General features: G+C 42.2%; 1 protein-coding gene across 1 annotated transcript in view; it reads left to right on the forward strand.

The window, feature by feature from the left end:
• Positions 1–24,663, forward strand: part of CAMSAP2 (calmodulin regulated spectrin associated protein family member 2) — a 110,166-nt gene that overhangs the window by 83,752 nt on the left and 1,751 nt on the right. The window contains exons 7-15 of the mRNA XM_015422284.1: positions 10,052–10,145; positions 11,798–11,891; positions 14,470–14,552; positions 15,756–15,828; positions 17,338–19,549; positions 19,997–20,133; positions 21,139–21,359; positions 22,604–22,676; positions 23,805–23,920. Coding sequence (XP_015277770.1) covers positions 10,052–10,145; positions 11,798–11,891; positions 14,470–14,552; positions 15,756–15,828; positions 17,338–19,549; positions 19,997–20,133; positions 21,139–21,359; positions 22,604–22,676; positions 23,805–23,920 — 3,103 coding nt within the window. The remainder of the gene's footprint in view (positions 1–10,051; positions 10,146–11,797; positions 11,892–14,469; positions 14,553–15,755; positions 15,829–17,337; positions 19,550–19,996; positions 20,134–21,138; positions 21,360–22,603; positions 22,677–23,804; positions 23,921–24,663) is intronic.

Raw genomic sequence — 24,663 nt, forward strand, 5'->3', positions numbered from 1 at the left:
CTCCATTTGTTCCCTGCCTTTCTCCACAATTGGGACCCAAAGCATTTTCATCATTCTTTTCTATTTTATCCTGGTGGATTCTGTGAAGAGCCTGGAGGGTTGGCTGGATGCCTCTGTCACCCTGGAGAAGCAGGTGTCTTCCGTGGTGAGATTGTCCTTTCTCTATCTCCACCAGGCTCGTCAGATGTCCCCCTATCTGTCTCAGTGAGACCTGGCCACGGTGGTACATGCCTCAGTTTCCCTCCAGGTTGGACTGTTGCAACACATTCTACACAGGGCTGCCCTTGAGGCTGCTTTGAAAACTTCAGGTTATACAGAATGTGGCTGCTAGGTTGATGACCAATACATCATGGCCATCCCATATTCAACCTGCACTTAAACAGCTGCACTGGTTGCCTGTTGGTTTCCGAGTCAAATCAAAGGTGCTGGTTCTTACCTTTAAATCCTTAAATGGTCTAGGACCTTCATATCTATAGGACCATCTGTCCCTATATGTCTCCCCCAAAACGTTTCGTTCTTTGTCACTTGGTCTGCTGGTGGTGTCCGGCCCACAGGTGGCTTGACTGTCCTCAGTGAGGGCAAAAGCTTGTTCGATATTGGCCTCTGCCTGGTGGAACTCTCTGCCAGATGTCATCCAGGCCCTGCAGGATCTTTCGAGATTCTGTATGGCCTGTAAGATAGAACTGTTCTGCCAGGCTTTCCATTGAGGACAGTTGAGGACAGTTTTCTACCACCCATTAGCAGTGCTGCCTGTTCTTGACAGCAGTCTGGGATGTTGGCTGTTGGGTACCAAGTGATAATGTTTTATTTTGATGCCTGTGCTAGGATACTGTTTTATGGATTGTAATTTAATGTTTTTTAGGTACGGTATGTTTTTATCTCTATTTATAGATTGCTTTATTGAATGTTGTGAGCCACCTGGATCCCTGTGACCCAGTGGAGAGGCAGGGTATAAGTCTAAAATAAATAAATAAACAACAACCTGGTGAGGTAGGTTAGGCTGAGAATTTGTGACTGGGGGCGGGGCCACGCCATTTGAGGGGAAAACAAAGAGTTTTCCCCTCAAATGGCGTGGCCCCGCCCAGCGCGTGACGTCACTTCCGGTGATGCTCTGGCGGCGCACGCGCGCATCCGCAAAAGGCTCCCGGACCGGCTGGACGCTCCCCTGCTGGTACGTTTTGCAGATTTGGCAACCCTAGTTAGGACACAATAAAACATTATAATAATTCTATCTCTCCCATCCAGACTTCCGTTGGTAATCAAACTGTGGTATTGCTACTATTTCCTTCCAAATTTTCTCTGCAGCGAGGGCAAAGAGGGCCACCTTATGCGAAATCTCAGCCTCTACATCTGCTAGTAGAACTAGAATTTTTTCAGTTTCTGTTCTAGTACCTAAGGAGGCCAAGATTGGGTCTAGAAATGTCTTCCTAGGGAATTAGTAGAGTGGACAGAATAACAGGTAATGGCACAGATCTTCTGGCACTGGATCTCCACACGGTCAGAGACGCAGGGCAACAGGTGTGTTGGTATAACGGTCTTCAAGCATTGCTAATTGCATTGATTGGAAGCGGATTGAAGTTAGTGCAGAACATAGTTTGCTGAATGAGATCTTTGTTAAGTATTGGGCCCTTTGATGATCTGATTTGATCAATTTGTACCAGGGTGAGGATTTATTTTCTTGGATGACTCTCCTATCTTGGGCAGCATCCTGGATGTATATTTGCTCCCTTCTTTTAAAGTCGGTTCGAAGTGGCCCATGGATTACATCCAGTGTGACCTCCATGATGAATCTTTCCACCAGGCCACTTCACAAGTAAGTTTTTTAGATAGAAGGTCCAAGGACTTAACCATCAACTACGTAGGAACAAAACTTTTAGAATTGTCCTCTGTTTGGTATAGTGGTTAAGTGCGAGGACTCTAATCTGGGAGAACCGGGTTTGATTCCCCACTCCTCCACTTGCACCTGGCTGGATGGCCTTGGGCAAGCCGTAGTTCTGATAAGAGCTGTTCTTGAAAAAGAGCAGTTTCTGTCAGAGCTCTCTCAGCCCCACCTACCTCACAGGGTGTCTGTTGTGGGGAGGCGAAGGGAAAGGAGTTTGTAAGCCGCTCTGAGACTCCTTTGGGTAGTGAAGAGTGGGGTATAAATCCAATCTCTCTTCTTCTTCTTCATCAGCTCCACAACTTGCATGGTACTGGCTTTGACTCTTCGCATGGGACATATACGTACATCTCCTCTTGAGGTCCTAGTACAATTGATTATATTCTTGTTTCATCCTCCCTCCTACCCCATGTTCTTCACTTCAATGTTGACGATAGGCCTGAAAGCGAGCATAGTCCATTAAGTCTAACTTTAAATCTCATAGGAAAATCTTTGACCCACAACCCAAAGAATACAACTGATGGCATTCACTTTGGAGAAAGCAGAATTAGATGATCCCTACAGCTAAGCCAAAATATTGAGGAGCTTATGGCAAGTGATGCCCTCTGGTCTTTGCGGCAACAAATACTGAATAATGATCCTAACCAGATTAAATGCTACGAAGAGATATCAAAGCTATTAAGACCCCTTCTTATATGGAAGAAACCTCAACCCCCCTGCACATCCTCAGTGGAATGGTTTGACCAGCAGAGCAGACAATCCAGAAACAGGTTAACTAGATTTCTCCAGCAGGCCCGTTTCTTAAGAGGGGGACCACCTACTGACCAGCTAATATTAATGAGATCAGCATACAAGGTGTTGCTGAAACAAAAGAAGCAGGACTTCTCCAGATCCCTGTGGAGGGAGCTTGACCTTGCAGCCCGAGACAAAAATGAGCCAAGGTTCTGGAACTTGGTGTCTCTCGGTATGGGAAACACAATGCCCTTGATTGAAGCCCAGATCAGCACCCAGGACTAGTTTTCCCACTATAGTCGGGGTTTTGATAGTTATACCAAGATGGTATACCAAGTTATACCAACACAGTTGAGCCTCCTATTCACCCTCTCATTCACTCAGATGCAAAGGGGAGCTAAAAGTTTACTTGAAAGAATATTGAAAATTTATTTATTTATTTATTATTACATTTCTATCCCACCCTGCCCACGGATGGGCTCAGGGCGGCTCACAATCAAGGGCACCATGTGCCAAATATAAAACATTAAGAACAGAATAAAAAACAACCATATTTAACAAAATAAAGTGCTCAGTGATGTTGATCCTTCGATCAAATCAATATGGTGACCTGTAGGTGTTACCCAAACACCCGATTCAGCGGTACCGATCCATCGCGATACTGTGGCTTGATCTTTATAATGGGCCATCCCATTACCCCGTTGTTACCACAAAATAGTTGTTGGTGGTGGTAGTGGCGGCTCCTAATTGAAAGCCTGGCGGAAGAGCTCCATCTTGCAGGCCCTGCGGAACTGTGAGAGGTCCTGCAGGGCCCTGATCTCCTCCGGGAGCTCTTTCACCAGGTAGGAGCCACCACTGAAAAGGCCCTGGTTGCCGCAAGCCTGGCCTCCCTGGAGCCTGGGATCACTAATCGGTGTTGCGCCCCCAACCATAGTGCTCTCTGGAGTATGTACCAGCAAATACCAGCACCTTGGAGCAAATTCTGAATGCTATTGGCAGCCAGTGCAGCGCTTTCAGCGCAAGTCGGATGTGCTCCCATCTAGGGACACCCATCAGGAGCCTGGCCACAGCATTCTGCACTAACTGAAGCTTCCGAATTTGCGACACAGGCAGCCCTATGTAGAGAGTGTTACAGTAGTCTAATCTCGAGGTGACCGTCACATGGATCACTGTAGCCAGGTCGTCACGGTCGAGGAAGGGAACCAACTGCCAAATCAGCCGAAGGTGGTAAAAGGCCGAGCTGGCAGTGGCTGCCACTTGGGCCTCCACAGTTAAGGAGGAATCCAGGAGCACTCCCAACCTCCGATGCTGGCACCAAAGGTCGAGAGAGGAATCCCCGTCCCCAGACCACCCCGACTTAGGCACAGGACCTCCATCTTCACTGGGTTTAGTTTCAGCCAGCTCAGCCTAAGCCAACCAGCCACGGCTTGCAATGCCCGGTTCAGATCTTCTGGGCTGGAGTCCGACCGGCCACCCAACATCAGATAGAGCTGGGTGTCATCTGCATATTGATGACACCCTAGCCCATACCTCCAGGCGATCTGGGCAAGGGGGTGCATATAGATGTTAAACAACATCGGGAAGACCACCGCCCCCTGAGGCACACTGCATTCAAGCAGGTGTCTTCGGGACTGCTGTTCCCCTAGTGCCACCCTTTGTCCCCGACCCTGGAGAAATGAGGCAAGCCATTGAAGGGCAAGCCCCTGGATCCCCGCCTCGGTGAGGTGGTGGGTCAGCAGCTGGTGGTCGACCGTGTCAAATACGGCTGACAGATCTAACAACAACAGTACTGCCACATCACCTCGATCCAGATGCCTACGGAGGTTGTCATTAAAATGATCTCCAGGCACTTTTTTAGATGTGTTTGATTGGACAGTAAATTTTTGGCAGGCGGGAGCATGAGAGAAGTCTGACACATCCCAGTTGCCTGCTAGGCTGGAGTGAGATCCCACCAGGCCAAAAAGCAAACGGTGTCTATCTACAGGATGAGATTACGAGACGAGGGCACTAACAATCAACTGCTTATGATTTTACTGTACAATTTCTTTCTTTATCCTTTTTTCGAGAGGGAGGAGAGATGCCTTAGGCATTATAGATGTTAAATAGCATTAGATCTTTAGGCCACAAACTTCAGAGCCGGTCTGCTTGTGACCCAGCAAGCCGAACACAGTTGTAGGTAAACCACCTTTTTTCCTTCCTGCCTGGGACTTCCAAATGAGGGTTGTCAAGGTCCAGCAGAGCACAATATATAGTTGTCAGCTTATTTTAGTGTTGATATGTTATGAGTTGCACAGGCCTGCTTAAGCGTGGATTGAACATATTTCATTAGGTTTTGTTATGAAATATATTTTCTGATCTCTTTGCAGTTTTCTGTTATGCACTGTGAAGTAGGTCAAGTTTAGCCGTTGCGAGTTAATTGCTTTCAAGGGGAATCATCAAAGAAAGGAAGAAATTGGATTATTTTCCAACTGTTTCTTTGTGCCACACGTCCTACTTTAGACTGTTCTAGGAAAAACCATGTTCCTGGGCTCTGCTCAACCTGAATTCCTCTGTGGGCTTCACATCAACTTCCTATAAAATATTAATGCTAAAAGATCTCCAGTCTGAACCCACTTTCTTGAAAGCTGGTCAGACAGACGTGAGATGTGTCAGGTGCAGTAATGCATGCTTCACTTCATTGAGGCAAGATGACCCACTGGTGTAATATTGTGAAGATGATTTATCTGTAGAAAATACCTACAGTCACAGTTGCTTCCCTACTGAGCACTGTGTCAATTAAACATCATCTTTTTAAAAACCTCTTAATTTAACTGTAGTAGAATCCTGTTATTTTGGTTGTGGGGAAGTAAATTGCACATACTGAGTTGAGTTTCCAGTCTTGTTTTTTGAAAATGAATGACTTCACAAGAGGTATTTGGAAGAGCTGTGTGTACCTCAAGACATACTGGTGTCTTTGTATAGGGAAGGAATGCTTTTAGAGCTGTATGTGTTTTTGCAGCATCAGGTACATTTGTGCTCATTCATAATTGATAGATCTGTTTTTTTAGAGGGATGTTACAGGAAAAGAATCTAGAACTAGCATGTGAACTTAGAATTACTCCTTTGGTTCCGCAGTTACGTTTTTGCTGCCTTTCAGACACATGTGAGCTTCTTAACACTGATGACTTTTGAAGTTGTAATGAGAAGATTATAATGGTGTAATCTCAAAGAAATAATCTTTGTTCATTCCTTTAGTTTTAAATGTTACTAAATTAATTGTACTATATGGGGAGGGGGAATCAACGGTTCAAGAGAAAAAATGTAAAACATTCCACAGGGGTATTAGAAATCCTTTACATGAGAACCGCTCTTTGGGTCCTGGCCTATGTTACATAGATACTGAACTCAGCATAATGTATTTTTAGCTGAACTGATCTCTCTCGCACTCTTGAATGGAAAGCATTTCAGTGTATTTCCATTCATTTTAATTATTGTTGTGCAGAATATAAAAGGCAGCATTTTTCTTCCCAGTGCTGTTTGTAGCTTGCATTTGATAACTATGGCAACAAGAAACTTCTCAGCTGTGGGCAGATGATGCCTTTTACAGAGTTGAGGCTCCTAAGCAGCTTTCCATGGTATAGTTGTTCAGCTGTGTGTGGTATAACATGTGGTGTCCATGGTTTTAAAGTCGGTATTTATATGGTGAAAAGTTTGAGTAATCTTGTGATCTAGATTTTACAGATTTGAAGGAAAATCTGTTCTAGCTTTAAAGGTAATACTACTGTGTTAAGTGGCAAAACAATCCTACACAGTAATTATGAAAAGGCTGTTCCCTCAGTATTTTGACAGGAATGAAGGGTTTTTATATATTTTTTTTATTTCTTGGAAAATATCTGTGTATTCTTTTTTTTTTTCTTTTGAGCCCCCGGAGGGGATTTTTTATTACTTTTTATCACTGCAAAAACTACAACAGAAGAAAAGGGAGGGGAAACTACATATACGGGATAAAGTAAAGAACCCACTACTAACTAAAAACCCAAGAGAGGAGATCCTCCAACTAGCTTAGTTACATCAGGTCTTCCCATCATTGATCCTTTTATAAACTGAGTCAAACATTTATAACACTTTTTCTTTAAAGCTTAAATTTAACCGTCTAGAAACAGTACCCCCAATCATCCCATATCAAAATTTGTTTTTATTGCACTTTGTGCCTTGTAAGCAGCCCTGAGCCCGCGTGCGGGGAGGGTGGGATATAAATGGAATGAAATAAATAAATAAATAAATAAAAGCCTCAAAGGCACAATTCAGAGTCCTTCAGCCTTTACTTCTTCTTTCCCCTTCTCTTCCGCAGCTTATAAGGACTTTTTGGGGCTGCTGCCCCCTGCTCTGACAGAGAGTCCTCTCCGGAAGAGCCAGAATCTAGCTCACCACTGGACTTGCTGTCCTCTTTTTTTCCCCGTCCTCTGGCCTTCCCAGCTGAGCCCTTAGAAATTCTTGAGCTTTCTGAACAGAGTCAATCTTTTCTTTTTTGTCTTTAATCTTGAAAATGACGCCTTCTGGAAATAGCCATTTATATCTAATTGAGTTTGTCTGAAGAAAAAACACAAGCTCTTTGTACTTCTTTCTCCGTTGTCTTACTTCAAATGGAATATCCTTTGGTGTTCTGATAGTATTTTCCCCCACTTTCAGGGGTGTTCCAGCAACCGCTTTCAGGATTGCATTCCTCACATGCCTCTTCGAGAATCTTACAACAATTTCCCCAGGCAGATTATTTTTCTTTATATAGCCTGAATATGATCTATAGACCACATCCATATTGTTCAGCAACAATTCCGCCTTCATTTCTGTCACTGGGGCTAGCAATTCACTCATCACTTCTTTAAGATTCTCCCCTCTGTTCTCTGGCATGCCCTGGAAACGAAGGATCATGTTGGCCTTTTCCATTTGAACTTGCAACAGTTGATCTTCCATGGAGATTTGTTTTCTTTCCAGCTTTTGCACTTTTTTCTTCACCTTCTGGATAGGTACAGCCACTTCCTTTACCTTCTCAGCATCTTGCTTCATTATTTGTATCAAATCGTTTATTTGGGTTTCTTGTGCAGTAATGCTTTGAGTCACTATAGACATCTGTTCCTTGAAGTTATTCAGATGTTCCAGCAGAGGGCGCATATAGTCCGCTACACACTTTGCCACCTCACTGGTAACTTCCAGTTTCGGGCTCTCAGTCCCTTTCGCTTTCAAAAGTTTTTCTCTGTCCTTCTTCCCCGCCATGTTTATCGTTTGTTTACTTTCGCGAATTTTTAAAAAGTCTCTGAATGTGTGCTTGACCACTTAGATTCACTTTGGTAAGTACTTCTAGGCAGTTTCCTTTGCGTTTTCTTCCGCTCCCCCCCTCAATCGCTCAAAAGTTCATGCGCATGGGAAGCGTCCCTCCCCCGCTCGCCTTTTTCCCGTTCAGTGGGGTGGGGGAGGGAGCTATCTTCATAATTGGTCGTTCGACCTCGAAAAATATCTGTATTCTTGACTGAGCTGGAAAAATATCATGCCAATGGCCCAGACTAGATACGCTCCCCTTATGGCCCCTTGTAATTCTTCCGTGTCTAAATTTCGGCCTGGCCCCCAACTGCTTTGCACTGAGTTGTGCTGGTTGCGTGTGTGGATCTGAATAATCTAGGCAGGCTCAGGTAAGGGGGTGTCTTTTGGAGAAGACCTGTGCTACCTGAGAACAAAAGAAAAGTATTCCTTTTCCCTACCCCCTCCTTTTGTTCCCCCAAATCACTTTTTCATTGGAATTGCTCTGCAGCTATGCGAGAGGAACGATTGCTGTTAGTTGCTTGAGGCAGAGGAGCTTGCCTATGCAGAAGTGACCTTATAGACATAAATAAGAGAGTTTGCATGCAAAGTTGTGTGGATATGCCTCTTGGTGAGCCGTGGTATAATATGCAGGGATGTAAGTTTTCTGGGAAATATTGAATCAGAGAATTTTCCTATTCATATTTAAATAATGTTAGCAAAATTAAAACAATGGTAAGCAAAAAAGAAGAAGTAAATACACCATGTACAAGCACTAAGCTTTGTCCATGCTTTATATCCCACATTTAGCCCATCTAATATGATTGCGTTTCAGTGCAACAGCCCAGACAACTGTAAACAGACTATATTCACATATGTGGGGCAGAATTTTTTTCTATTGGAAAAATTTCTGGAAAGCTTTTCACCCCACACCACTGGTTGTATGGCATAGGCCTTGTCTCATTCCAACAGCTGTAGCTAGTTCATCAAAACAGTTTCCTGTCATGCTTTTTCCTTTCCCTTTTTTAAAGACAAAATCCTCTTTAAAATATTGGAATAGTTTGAAGTAAAACTCCGTAATAATGAATAATAGTTTTCTGGAAGAGTTCAGGAACCAGGATACCTTTCCCTCTCAGTTTCAGGAGACTACCTGTAAAACAGCGATTTAATCTTTCCTTGTATTGCCATCTTGTGGCCAGATGAATATTCGTTATCTATTATTTAGTGAGCCTAAATAAAAGCAGTTTTGCAGTCTGGCTAGAATCCTGAATGTGTCTCAGAATCTAGAAGGTGTATATAAAATTTAGCCATCTTTACAGTTTTAAAATGGCACATAAAAAGCAACTACATCAATCTGATTAAGGTTTCCTTAGTTGGAGCATGGACACCACAGCAATGTACCTTTACCTCTACTGTAGGATCTGTGCATAAGAACATATCACTGAATGGTTCGCTCGACAATGTTCCTCCCTTCTGCTCAGCTTGGGCAAGCCACTAAAAAAGCCATAGTATTCAGTGCTGCCTCAACACAGATCTGTTGCCCTTTCCTGCTTACCAGCTACTGCCACTTCCACTTCCTCCACTGAGGTCTTCCTAGCCCTGTCTGTTTGTCAGGCTGCCTTGCGTGTGTGTGTGGGGGGGGGCAATGTTCCCTCTAAGCTGTGGAGTCTTGTGAGCAAAAATTCTACTCTGTGAGCTACTGACATTAAAGTTGTGAGTGAACGATTTGACTGCTGCATGAATTAGTTTGCTCTGGAGCCATCCCTCCTAAGACAGAAATGAGTGAGCCGGAGGCTAAAAAACTGTGAGCTAGCTCACACTAACTCAGCTTAGAGGGAACACTGGTGTGTGTGGGGGGGTAGTCTGGCTGCTCTAACAATTGTGTTAAGGTACCTGCATCACTACTCTCCTTGCAGATAAATACAGGAAACAGGAGGTGTTATTTTTGGGCTATTTTTAATTTTATTTTATTCACAAATAGTTTTTAGGACCATGGTTTCAAAAGACCTTGTCATCCAGTTTGTAACACTGCTCTATCATGATGAGTCATCTTTTAATACAAAGCAGATGCAGTCAAAACTAGATATGATCTTTTCTCGGTTTTCTCTAGGCAAACTTTCATTTTGATTTTGTTATACTACTAACTTAAGCTTCTACCTCTTCTTACAGAGCAATTATTTGGTGTTCATGGCAGAGCTCTTTTGGTGGTTTGAAGTAGTGAAGCCATCATTTGTTCAGCCTCGAGTAGTCGTTCATCCCCAAGGTAATCTTTGAGGCATTTCTTGTTAACCTAACTATGTATATTCTGTGGACTGGGTTAAAATAATGTGGATTTTTAAAGACCTGAGGTCAATAACTACTTTTTAATAGGGATTATATTTTGAACGGATGAAGCAGCCCCATAGCCAGAATTGGGCGGGGGCATAATTTAATTTAATTTAATTTAATTTAACTCCTGTGTGACAGTGGCTTGTAGCAGCTCTGCCCTCCCACAAGGTGCGCAGGCATGCCCTAGGCTCCTTCCCTTTCTTCCCTGAGTCAGCAAGTAAAAGGAGGGTATTTAAAGAGACATGTGTCTCTTTAAATACCTTCCTTTTACTTGCTGACGCATGCTGCAGCCCTGCCCCCCTCACTCAGCCTGGCAGCAAGCGTGGTAATCGCCCGTTGCCCCAGGCTCCCTCCCCCTCTTGGGGAGGGGGGATCAGGAGATGTGGAGTGCTGCAAATTCAACAGGGGGCACCGCCCCATGCGCCCCACTGCTAGCTACAGCCCTGTGATGAAGACTGCTTGTCTTGCTTATTCCCACTGAGACACAAGGAGAATCCTGTATGTCTTCCAGAGTTGCATGCACCCACTGGGGCCCAGGCAAGCAGCTTTTTAGCCTTTCTCTTCCCATTGTGAACGGGAACCACAGCTTTGGAAAAATTCTCCCATTATACACCTCAACTGATCAGTCCCATTTTCTTGTGTCATGGTAAGGTACATAAGGGGAGAACTCTGCCAAAGCTCTTGTTGGCACTCGGGACAAATGAGTTAGAGAGCCTTTGCATATGTCTCAGGTTGGGAAAAAGTAGCTCAGATGAGTAGTATGCAGGCCCTTAGAACTAGGTGTTGTTCTAGGGGGCCCAGCAGATAGGAAGACTCTGGGGACTAAACTGGTCCCTCAATCTTAACAATTTCCTAGCCCAAATATAACAAGTTGGAAAGACAGTTTACCATTCTCAAAATGTTGCACTGTTCAGATACCAGGCAAATCTAGTAGAATCAATGCGTGGTGGAGCAGCAAAATAATATTGATCTGCTCCAGAGCCCATATGAATGCACCATGTACATACATAGATCTAATAATGCCTAACCTTTAGTTGTCAAAATTGTGGCAGTGATGGGGACTGCATGTTGTTGAGCCTGTACTCAACAGTTAGATGTTATATTGAGGTACACTCCAGCATGTGTAGACACAATCTTGCACTTCATTGTATAAGTGCATCAGTTCTATGCGCTCTGCCTATAATTTGAACAAAGATATAAGGTAAAACAAGACAGAATCCTTGATTTTCAGATAGTTGCCCCCAAAGTGGGTAAAAGCAGGAGGAATTAAGCAATGGAGTAGATTCAAGCATTGTTATCCTCCAACTTATTTGCGCAAATAATTTGTCATATGAAAGTCACCTTGGATGAGCAGAACAATGTGGATAGAGAGTGTTCATGGGAGGGACATCCCTTCTGTAGTAGGATTCCCACATCACCAGCATGCCCTGGAATTCAGAACACTCCTTTGTCCATTATTGCAAGTTGACTGTTCATGCAACCAAATACAACGAAATGAACAGGAAATCAGTGTGTGTTCCTTGTCTTAAAAACTTGATTTCCTTCTCCTACCTCAGAATAACATATAAATGTTTGTCAATATTTTAGCTGAACCTCCAAAAGAAACATCTTCTGTTCCTGCAGCAAGTGCCAGTAGAAGGAGCTATTCAGACGCTTCACATAGTTCTGACCCAATAGGCAGGTAATTCCCAAAGCATTTCTGTTTTCATTTACATACCAAGACATGATGGAATGTTGCTTTTTGGCTCCTTTAAAAAAATAAATGGTGAGAGGAGTTAGCAAAGCTCATTGTCTAACTACCTGTTTCTCCCTTCTTTCAAGTATAAAGGGCAAGGTACTCAAAGCACCAGAGAAAGGAAATGTACCTTGCAGTGCCGTGCACCCCCACTTTGCCACTCTACTGAGGTTCCCAAAGACAGGAAACAGCCCTCTGCCATCCAAGCTGTCACTCCATAAATAGTAAAGGAGAATATATGAATCATACCTTACAAATGTAGTAATGTGTTAAATTGTTTTTCTTGCCAACAGCAAGAAGAGGATAGTACACTTGGTTAGCACATACATATTTGTAAACAGTCCTGTAATACGTTCTCACAAGGTCATACATAACAAATTCTTGGTAGCCCTTTAAAGACTTTCATTTATTTTGGTGTACGCTTTCATCAGCCAGAGCTCACTTCAGCCAATGTATGTGTCTGACAAAAGGGGGTGTTACCCCACTGGAATTTGTCTGTACAGATCAGTGATTCCTAAGCTGTGGCACAGCAGCTACAACAAAGGAAAATTCTAAAGGGGTATTTCAGAGCAAACAGTGGTGACCATTATTCAGATGTACAGATGGGGCATGATTTTGCCCTTTCATGAAATGTATTATTACCTCAGATTATGTGTTGTAGAAAAGGATGGGGCTTATTCTAAGACTGAGGGGTACCTGTGGCATTTGTTAAGCCTGGCTCTTACAGACTGAGAACATGCCCTCCTTTAAGGCTGTGGTTTGCAAGGAAAGATGTCATGTTTTTAAAAAGAAGCTTATCTATCATTACTAACCATCTCATTGAGGAACTCTTGGGAAGCTTCTGGGGAACCCAAACGCTCCTAGGAACACAGTCTGAAACGCACTGAAAATGTACCATAAGAACATTATTGCAATGTAGATTAAATGCTGTGGAGCTTGTTCTTCAGTTTAAAAGGCTGGGGCTGGAAATAAAGTGGAGGGATTGTGACTGCCTTGGAAACAGCTCACACAGTGGTAGTCTATTTTTTTTTCACGTTAAAAATGCTGTTGGCTTTAAAAGACTATATTGGGAGTCATAAGCTGTAAGTTACCTAAAATTAAGCCTTTTATTGTATTTCACTTCGGAAATTTATACTGTACCCCTTCAGGCTGTTTCAAGTGGGTAGCCATGTTGGTCTGAAGCAGCAGAACAAAATTTGAGTCCAGTGGCACCTTTAAGACCAACAACATTTTATTCAAGGTATAAGCCAGGGATGTCAAACATAAGGCCCGGGAGCCAGAACCAGCCCATCCAGGGTTCTTACCTGGCCCGCAAGCAACTGATATGTATGGAAATGTAAGGCACTCACCCTTTTATGGTAGCCGTTGGGGAAGAAACAAATCTTGCATATCAGGGCTTTTGTGGATTCCCCAGTAAATCAGTTGCTTTCACTGCTAGGAACCAATTGCTTTTGTTTGTATTTTGAGTAAAAAATAATATTGTTAATTGGGTTTGCCTATGTCCTTTATAAATGGTGTTACATTTTATGGCACAGATGGCCAGGCCCAACAAAGTGACATTTATGTCAGATCCGGCCCTTGTAACAAATGAGTTTGACACCTCTGGTATAAGCTTTCATGTGCTGTATAAAGGCTGTACTCAGCTTTAAATCAGTATATTCGTGTCATTATAAGAACTGATCAGTACACACTTTCAGGAAGTATCTTGATATTAAATGGCAACGTTTGGTTTAAATAGATTTAATTTGGCTTGAACACGTGAAGCTGCCCACTACTGAGTCAGACCCTTTGCCCACCGCAGTCAGTATTGTCCACTCAGGGTGGCAGCAGCTCTCCAGGTCTCATGCTGAAGTGTCTCACATCATTTCCCACCTGATCCTTTTAACTGGAGGTGCTGGGGATTGAACCTGGGACCTTCTGCGTGTCAAGCAGGTGCTCTGCCAGTGAGCCACAGCCCCTCCCTTGTTTGCTTGGTGAATTACATTACTGTTTTAAAATCAATCCACCCTCCAATGAGAATGCTTTCTCTCAGGCTGCAGCTCCAGATAAAAATCAACATTTTAAATCTTGACAAAATAATTTCAGTTGTCCTGATGTATCGATGTTTTCGGCCCTAAATTCAGACACCAAACATTCAGACACCATTACCAACCTCTGTTTGACTACGAGAGGTGTATACACTGCTCGTTGCCCTGTTCGTGCACTCCCTTTCCTGTACTCAGAGTGCATTTGAAGTCTTCCTGGATTCAGAAACCTTCAAGTTCTTATTTGCCATGATATTTGAATATAGGGACCTGGGCAAGTTACACACACACACACACACACACACACACACACACACACAGGGTTTCTAAACTGGGATAACACCACGGTTAGAATCCTAGTTTGTGTGAAAGAAGCAGCTAGAGATCTGTCATGAAATCTGAATGCAGCCCCACCGTGTTCAGATAGTCTTCAAATGGCTTTCAGATGTAACTATAACAGCATGTGTGTGTGTCTTTTCTTCTCTCCCCCCCCCCCCCAGTGTGGCTGGACCAACATTTAAACCATCTCACCAGATTCCACCTGTTAGGAATACTTACAGTCAGCCTTATTCATCTGTTCCAGGTAACAGCATGACACTGGAATGTTGAACTTTTATTCCTATGCAAAGTAACTTGTTTTAAGTTTGCTTGTTTTCTTAAAGTCTCACACCACCTTATGCAATGCAGCATGCATGCCCTGAAATTACTAGATTGGGCCTGAAATTATTGATAAAAGTAGTGGGGCTGCTGAACATGTTAATGACTCTGTTCAGGTTAGATGCTGACATCATTTTAGGACCGTAAATAAATAAGGTACAAGCATGGACAGCTTCAAGAGGGAATTAGATAAGCATATGGAGCAGAGGCCCATCAGTGGCTATTAGCCACACGGTATAGATAGGAACTCTCAGGCTGGGGAAGTGATGCTCTGTATTCTTGGTGCTTGTGGGGGGGGGGCAACAGTGGGAGGGCTTCTAGTGTCCTGGCCCCACTGCTGGACCTCCTGATGGCTCCTGGTATTTTTGGCCACTGTGTGATACAGAGTGTTGGACTAGATGGGCCATTGGCCTGATCCAACTTTGGCTTCTCTTATGTTCTTATGTTCTCAGGTACCAAAATGTTGTTCTTGCTGCTCTCGTTTGCTAAAAAGAAAAACAAAACAAAACTGAAGACAGCCCAGCCCCTCTTTCAGCATACTAAAAAGAAACAAAGAGATTATAAAGCTTATATTTTAAAAAAAACAGGAGAAGGAAGATTCTGTTGCAAATAAGCAATGATGTTAAATACAGCTGGCTGAAGTATATCCTACATTACCTGAAAGGTAGACGATTCTGAATGTGTAAGATAACCCCCTTAAAAAGGTTCTATGCAAACAGATTTTTGTTGCCATAAATTCCTATAACTTTTATGTGAATCTAAGAGGCCCCTCTATTTTTCTTGACAGCATTCCTGAGAAAAAGCTTAGTCTTCCTTTCAGGTAAATAGGAGGATATGATTCCAAATTAATTGATGTTAGTGAGAATTTGGCTATTTGAGCTCAGAGTTTTAACTGGATAATATTGTACAGAGATATAGATGTGCATACGATGTTACTTTACTGACAAATGTATTTAGCATATAACTAATGTATGTAACCTTTTTAGTTTGCATTGATCTTAGAAGTCCATTTTCAGTTGTCTTAATATATGACAAATTTGATCTGTTTTCAAAATGTTTCCTTTAGATTATTATTATTTTTTATTTCCCAAGAATGAACATTTATGTTACATTTTGTATTGGTTTCAAGCAGGCAACATTAGAAGATCTACATCTATGTCTTATGTGGATGGATATGTAGGGACTTGGCCCAAAGAAAAACGGTAAGCCATTTGTCAAGTTGAGGATCTTGCAAACATTTGGGTTTCCTATGTTGTTCTTGATTGCTGACTTGGAAAACATTTCACACCCAGCATGATTACTTATTTATTTACATTATGCTTATAATGCCTGCCAACTCATAGGATTCATAAGATGGCTTACCAACATTCAAAAATCAAAATAAATATAAACTCATAGGACAATAAAATAAATCAGTCAAATGGCAGCAGCAAGACCAAGCCAGGGGCAGCAGAAGACAAATTTAAATTCTACAAAAAGACATTTTCACCTGACACCTGTTACTATAAAAAAAAAAAAAACAGATGCCAGGTGACTGGGTGCAGGGAGGTATTCCCATAAATGAAGTGCCACAAGTGGGCTCAGGTGGAAGTAGATGGTCCTTTATGCACATGGGTGAGCACATGAGTGAGCTTTGGGCTTCCATGTTCTCTCCCAATCATATATAGAGTCTTTACGATGACCTGTGTATGAACACATCTAGTCAAATAGGCCCCATTTTGCAAGAACTATATTACTGAACTCCCAGACACACACACTTGATGGAGGATAGATTATGTTAGCAAAACCTACACATGTAGACCCATCACTGTGTATAGACTCTTTGTATTAAAGATTCTGTGTATTGCAGGAAATGTGGCACATATCCAAGGCTCATTCTCATCCTTGACTGTGTGTAACTTGCATGTGAACTAATTTATAACTTTGCATTATGTTTACTGCATCTCCATGAGTTTACCTGTCTTGGCATAGTGCTATTTTAGCAATTACTGCATTGGTAATTTTATTCTGCTGTTTTAACACAGAAGATAACACTGGGAGTACTATTGGAGACCTGTTCTTATGGCTTAAGTTTATTTTCTTATTTTGCAAGCTCCATTTATCAATCACTAAGAGTGTGCTCAGGGAGGAAGTTCCTTCTTGGGAAGGAATTTTTATATTCAAGAAATCATATAATGATATTGAAGTCACAACATTTGTCATGGGGTTTTTTGTTGTTGTTTTACTTGCAATACATTCATAATATGCACAAATCAGATTCTAATTCTTGGGTGAATGTAATGCATTAAAATGATAACTGTATTATCAGTTTTTATCAGGGTTGAATGGATTGGGGGCAAGGTCAGTTTGCTTGGGAATTGTTTGGGAACAGTAACAAAAGAATCTTGAAAGCATTCACTGATTCAGATGGAGGGCAATTAGTGATCCCACTGGGAGGGATTGCCCCCATGTGACCACTCTGTGAAGAACTGTTCTTGCTCAATTTTATTTGCCCTCTTTGCTGTCAAGTAACTAAATCTGAGCGGCTACTTTATTTTGTAACATTATTGTGTTTTCGGTGTGATTTCTTGGTTGTCTGGGATCATATAAGGAAGCTAAAGGAGGAGTTGAAGGAGAAGCACCTAATGTTGCAGCAGAGTTACAAAAGACACTCTTTAAAATATTAAGATATGAGGTTATTTAAAAGACTTTATCAATTTAATCTCTTTTAGATCTTCAGTGCATGGAGTTTCATTTGATATTTCTTTTGACAAAGAAGATAGCATCCGTATCACAAATCCAAACAGAGTAATGACTAGATCCATTAGTAATGAAGGTCTTGAGAAGAATACTGACTGCATGCCCAGACATATTAGAAAAAACCTGTCCTTCAAGCCTGTGAATGGAGAAGATGAAAGTGAGGATATTGAAGAAGAAAAGGATGGAGACTTTCACAGTAGTCCAGACATCAATAGTAATCAAAGGAATACCAACCAAGTTAGCCCATATAACCTCCCAAATGGAGCACTGCAAAACAGATTAGTAACTGATGAATATGGCAATCAGATTGAGGCACCAAGCATTGAACAGGCTTTGCAAATTATCCATGATACTGAGAAATCTCCCAGTGTTACTCAGCCACAGCAAATTACAAATGGGTTTTTCCTTCACAACAAGGAGATGAACATTTTGAATTCAAACATCAAACCCGATCAGAGTAGTCCCGAAATTGCAGACACAAAGGGTGCTCTCAGTCCCATAACTGACAATACAGAAGCAGATACGGGAATCCACGTCCCTTCAGACATTCCAGAGACTATGGATGAAGATTCTACCTTGAGGGATTATACTGTAAGCCTTGACTCTGATATGGAAGAATCATCTCGATTTCTGCATGACTTTGATAGCAAAGGTGTCAACCAAAAGGAGCAATTAAGTCCTTGTCCAAGCTCAATAAGTGCCAAATCCCAAGCAGGAAGTAGTGCTTCTTCAAGCTCAGGAGTCAAAATGACCAGCTTTGCGGAACAGAAATTTAAGAAACTTAATCACACAGACAGCAGAAGCAGTGGAAGCAGTTCTCAGAAAACAACCCCAGAAGGCTCTGAGCTGAACATTCCTCACATAGTTTCCTGGGCTCAAATACCCGAGGAATCTCCTCTCCCTCAGGGAAGAGACACTACACAGTTGCTGGCCTCTGAAATGGTACAGTTGAAGATGAAGCTGGAAGAGAAGAGGCGAGCAATTGAAGCCCAGAAGAAGAAAGTTGAGGCTGCATTCACGAGGCAGAGGCAAAAAATGGGAAGAACGGCATTCCTTAATGTTGTAAAAAAGAAAAGTGATGGGATTTCTCCACTGAGAGAAGAGGCGGCTGGAGCAGAGGATGAGAAAGTGTTTACTGACAGCAAGCTGAAGGAAAAAGAAACACTAAAGCTAGGTGAACAGCTTAACAAGGATTCAGAGAAAATAAAGGAGAGCATTGAAAAACCCCATGCCAAATGGCTTAAGTCCCCAAGTACTCCAGTTGATTCTGAGAAGCAATGTAATTTGGCAAGTCCTTCAGAAGAGAACATCAATGAAGGTGACCTTTTGGAGTATACAAAATCTATTGAAAAGCTCAATTCTTCCCTACATTTCCTGCAGCAGGAAATGCAACGGTTATCACTTCAGCAAGAAATGCTAATGCAGATGAGGGAACAGCAAGCTTGGGTTATTTCACCGCCTCAGCCTTCTCCCCAGAAACAAATTCGGGAGCTTAAATCTTCTCTGAGATCTACTGGGTCATCTCCCATCACCTCATTTTCATTGGAATCTCCCCGACCTTCCCACCAGTCCCCACAGTCATCTTCCAGGAAGAATTCCACTCTCCCTAGTAAAATACAAAGGACTCCTAGGCCAAATGAGCTGAAATTAACACCTTTGAATCGCACTTTGACTGCTCCACGATCTGTGGATAGTCTTCCTCGTTTGAGAAGATTTTCTCCAAGTCAGGTATCCATTCAGACTAGATCATTTGTTTGTTTTGGAGATGACGGTGAACGTATATGTGAACCTCATTTGAAGGGAAGCCTTTTGAAAGGGGTCAGAAATACAACTGAGGAAGCTGACAAGGAAGGAGGCGGTGAGAAAGAAGTGGAACAAAAAGCGACAGAAGAAGTCGTTGAACAAAAATCAGAGGAAAACCAGATCAGACCTCTGGAATCCACAGTATCTGAAGTACTATCACAGCCCATTACTGAAACTGTATGCCTCACTCCAAGTGAAGAGCTACTGAACCCACCAGTATTGCCACCACCTCTATCTAAAACTGCTAACCTCATAGAAGTCCCCCTCTCAAACTTGAAACCACCAGAAAAGTCTGAAGAGTCTGTTGAGAAATCAGAGGGCGAGAGTGACAAGGAGCAATTGGAGGATGACCAAAAAGTGTGTTGTGGATTCTTTTTCAAGGTGAGTACATCATGAGATCATAACATCATAAGTGAGAGCCAGTATGGTATGGTTAGAGTGTTGGACCTGGACCAGGGAGACCCAGGTTCAAAACCCACTCCATCATAGAAGTTTGCTGAGTGATCTTGGGCCAGTCACTCTCACTCAGCCTTGCTTGCCTCAGGGTTGTTGTGAAGATAAAATGGAGGATGGGAGAACTGTGTCATAAGCCACTTTTGTTCCCTGTTAGTGAGAAAGGGGGAGAATATAAATATCTAAATAAATCATGAGATGTTTCTGTACTAATGTAGCAAGGCAGAAAGCAATTCCTTTTTGTTATTGCTAAACTTATAGCAGATCTAAAGAAAAGTTAGCATACTGGAGATCTTTGAGGAAGGGGAAGGCTCAGTGAAGGATTTACCTGAGTCTTCTCAGTGGATTTCATTTTTTCATAAATGTTGCTATTAGGATGATCAGAAGGCTGAAGATGATATGGCAGTAAAACGGGCTGCATTATTGGAGAAGCGATTGAGAAGGGCAAGAGAAACCTTACTTCGAAAGCAGCAGCTGGAAACGGAATTGGAACATAAAAAGGAAGAAACAAAGTGAGATTAACTGGGCATTCAAAGTCCAAACTAGCTTTTATATACTATCTGCTGTGTCATAAAAGTGATCCTTCCTCCAAGAAGTCTCCCATCTGATGTTCTATATACTATGTTAAAAAATTCTAATATGAAAGGGCCAATTACTATGTTTAAAAATTCTAATATGAAAGAGCCAATTTTGGCAACTAATGGCCATGTCTGTCTTTGTTTGGGGAAGTAGTACTATAAAATTTCCAGAAATTTTGAAGCCATGGGGGAAACCAAGGAAAGGAGAGGTTGCGGAAATTTGGGAGGAATTTGAAATATATGCGGTATTTTCTTATCAAGCCTAAACCTATTTTACTGTTTTAACAACATAAAACACGTAATTTGTAATATAGTAATTTATATTTTAACTATATTATAAATGATGTGATTTATATTGCTCAAACATTGTACTATTTGATGTGTGTCTGGAATTTAAAAGTATAAATTTTAAATGTCATAGTTTCCTACAAGCTAAATAGCAATGTCTGTTTGATCAGAATCTACTGAGTTAGATATTCTGTTGAACAAATCTTAATATAGTTCATAGTTAAATATCTTGAGTTTTTCTCTTTGAATTTTACTAAAAACCAAATAAGCCTCAAGTTCATACAAACACATGCTGTGTTAAAGTTTTGTTAACTGAAATGTTGTGATAAATTTTAACATTAGCTAGTAGAACTGGTGCTACTGATCATCAAAGGGAGAACTCGCTGGTTTTTCTTCCATTATTTCTAGTCCCACTGGATATTTCATGACTTTGCCTGTCTTTTAAATTTTCCTGAAATTATTAATTGCCCCACAAATCTTAAGTATGAAAGTGAAGATACGTTATTACACTAACATTTGAAAACTGAGTACATTCTGGAAATGTATCTGGTATTTTGCCAGCACTGTTAAAAAGTCACAATTATTGCTGCTGCCGTTTTTGTTGCTTGTGCAAGAAGAATGTTTTTGCTAATAGTGACTTGAATTTCTAAGGAGGAAGTCTGAGGAAGAACGTCAGAAGAAGGAAGATGAAAAAGCACGACGAGAGTTCATTAAACAAGAATATATGAGGCGGAAGCAGCTAAAACTCATGGAAGAAATGGACATTGTCATAAAGCCCCGCCCCCATTCATCCAAACAGAAAAAGCCACGACCAAAATCTATTCATAGAGATCATATTGAATCACCCAAGACTCCAATCAAAGGTCCTCCAGGTAACAAACCAGCTTTGGCTTTAAGTGCTGAGTAATCAACCTTTTGCTTTTCCAGGAAACTTAAGGAGTGCAATAGGCCACCATTGCACTTATTCTTCCCTCCCATCTATATTTAGATGCTCACCTTTAGACTGAGGACAGGGATGTGCACTTTGAGACAGACCACCAATCACTCAACAGCTACTGCTTGTGAGTCACGAGCCAAGAACCCATCGGCTTGTGCCACTGGCCATTCTTGGGCTATAATACTACCTGCAGAACAAACAAACAATACTACCAGCAGACCTAAAGCAGCTGAGATGCTGTGCAGCAGACCTCCCCAAATAAACACTCCGTGAACTGAATCAATACAGGAACATTCTGCTTTAGCTAGATGCTCATCTCTGTGGATAGTAGTGATTCTGCTTAGGACAAACATTCCACCAATGGAGGGAGAAGGAGCCAGACAGCCCTGCAGGTCTGCTGGGCCCTAGACCTGGCTTGCCCAGGCCAGGAGTCATCTTCACTGGGCCCTGCACCTAGCTGTTCGACCCTGGGCTGGACTGGCTCCAGTGGCGGCAGGCCATCGACCTGCTGGGAAATTCCGCAGACTCTGTAATGGCCAGCCTGCCCCTGCCTGGAGGTGCTTAGCTGAGAACCTTAATTCATATTATAATTGATCTGTTTCAGTGTATGCCTGCACTTTAGTGTTCCAAGATGTAGATAAAACAAACAGGGCACCCACAAGGATTTGCAAGGGGCATCTCATTTCCCCTTCCCCCACTATTTCTTTTTTCTCTTCCCTGAAAGCCCCCATAGCCCTCTTCCCTTTTCCTGCTCCCTTTTCTCCTTCCTACCTCCAACCAACCTACCTTAATCTGCCCCATCTTCAGGTTTCCCTTCTTTCCTCACCCTGCTGTCCTCTCCCAAGGGGCCAGCCCGGGCCCAGTTACAGATGGAAAATCTGCAAGAATTTGTGGGGGAACCTCACTTTCTTATGAATACCCTGGCTACCCGCAGAATAAACCATTTGTTGGTGACAAAGGCAAGCCTTTAAAGTCCTCCATCTCATCTATTCTCTGCCTCCTTCCCTGAATGTGGGGCACTTACTGAAGAATTCCTGGTGTGATGCAAGACACTTGTGATGTCTAAATTTAGCAAAGTAACAAACTGTTTTTTGCCTACAAATCTGAATGCAGCTTTTGTATCTGAACTTGTTTGTATTTCACTAGGTTTACTATTTTATTGATTTTCCCCCCTTCCAGTATCTAGCCTTTCACTGGCATCTCTGAACACAGGAGACAATGACAGTGTGCAGTCAGGCAAGAGAACACCACGGTAAATCTTCAGTTACCACATCCTTTTTATAGAAATTATTGTTGTCTTTTGATTGGCACAGCAGTGCTCATTCAGTGATGCAATTCTTAAACATAATGAAGAATAATTTGACACAATGACGAGTCTTCATTTGAGTGCTACAGGTTCACACTAGCATCACGCAGCACTCAAGATGCATGTTAACTCCCCAGCCTGTAGTGAATTATGCAGTTTTTGTACTGGCATGCAAAAAAATTGAGTACACATGACTGCTACAGGCTGGGAGTCAACATCTGTGGGTTCATTCAGTGCTTTTCTCATGCCTACTGCATGCCCACTGGTTCTGTGAATAGACTGATCAATGTAAACTTATAGACCACTGAACATTCCACAATTGAATTAAATTGTCTAAATTAGATTGGATTTACAGTAGAGTACATTTTAAGTTTGCAAAGTAAAGACAGATGGCTCAGATACAGATACCTAGATGGCAGCATTTCACCATCTCTCTAAGGTCATTATTCCCACCCTTTACTTGAACTATTCATTCCCACCAGTATTGTCTTCTCAGTATTTCTCAGATACCAGCAAAGAGTGGAATTAATGAGAGTGGAGATATTAGAAAGATTTAAGGCAAAGGTGTGCATGGGTATTCTGTCCTTTCATTCATTGTGATTACATTGCAGGGGAAAGGGGTGGGTGGGCGTGAAGTCTTTTGACAGTCATCAGAAATCAGCCCAGTCTACTGGTAAACTATGATTGATGATCCTCCTGTTCCAGATGCCACCCAGGAATGTAGATAAATTACTGTGCTTTTAGGTCACTTGATTGGGTTTCAATAGTGGTTATCGTCGATGCTCCCTCTAAGTTCTGGAGTCTTGTGAGAAAAAATTCTGCTTTGTGAGCTACTGGCATTAAAGTTGTGAGTGAGCGATTTGGCTCATGCATAAGTTAGTTTGCTCTGGAGCCATCCTTCCTGGGCTAAGACAAAAATGTGTGAGCCGAAGGCTAAAAAACTGTGAGCTATCTCACACTAACTCAGCTTAGAGGGAACACTGGTTATTGTTAGACCTTGCGTAATTTTATTTGAATGTTAAGAACGCTTGATAATAAGTTGGAAATATTTATTTTAAAAACTACAACTTTTAGGTCTGAATCTGTGGAAGGATTTTTATCTCCAACTCGCTGTGGCAGTCGTAATGGGGAAAAGGATTGGGAAAACGCATCTACAACCTCTTCAGTAGCTTCTGCTACAGAATATACAGGTTGGTTTCATGGATGGCATTCAACTTTCTACATGGTTTAAAGCAACATCTTGTGAATGTCCAGTGTTCTAGTCTAAAAATAGTCAGCCGCCTCAGTCTCTTTCTATATGTGGGCTTGAGCTCCCATCCCTCTTGCCCACCAGCTCTTGGCCTTAGTTCTGCAGCACATACCACAGTATACCTATTGCTTCCAGTTGTGGGTCCACCTATATACATCCAGCAAGTTTCTCCGGGGCTCCCCAGCACACAGGCTACTCATGCTTCATATAAAGCTGTGAGAGTACATCCATATATTTATCCTATGCGAGATTCTGCTTGAATGGTTACATTTTTCTTCTGTTTTCTGCATCTCCTGACTTTTCCCCATTTACATCACTTTTTCCTTTCTTGTGCATGCATTCTGAGGGTGGCCGCCCTCTGCTTTTATTTGTTGTCTTGTACTTTGGAAGCAAAACAATCCCTTCCAAACCCTAGGAGACCTTCAGGAGCTGTGATTAGAATAGGCAACTGAGCAAGTTTCAGTTTGCACACAGTATTTGAATCTGTGCAGACCAGAGTAGTGGACTGCAAAAACTACATGAAAGGCAGAAATGCCCAAACAGCCCTCATTAATCATGTTTTGAATTCCATAGTATAACAACTTGACTGCTTGAGCAACATGCACCCTGGTGTATCTCTTGCCTGTTGTTTGTCCTTAGAAAGTGAAGAGATGTTTAAGATTGCCTCTTCTTGAACCTACATTA

Source organism: Gekko japonicus, unplaced genomic scaffold (genome assembly GCF_001447785.1).
Source record: "Gekko japonicus isolate JY-2015 unplaced genomic scaffold, Gekko_japonicus_V1.1 scaffold584, whole genome shotgun sequence".
In the NCBI taxonomy this organism is placed as follows: domain Eukaryota; kingdom Metazoa; phylum Chordata; class Lepidosauria; order Squamata; family Gekkonidae; genus Gekko; species Gekko japonicus.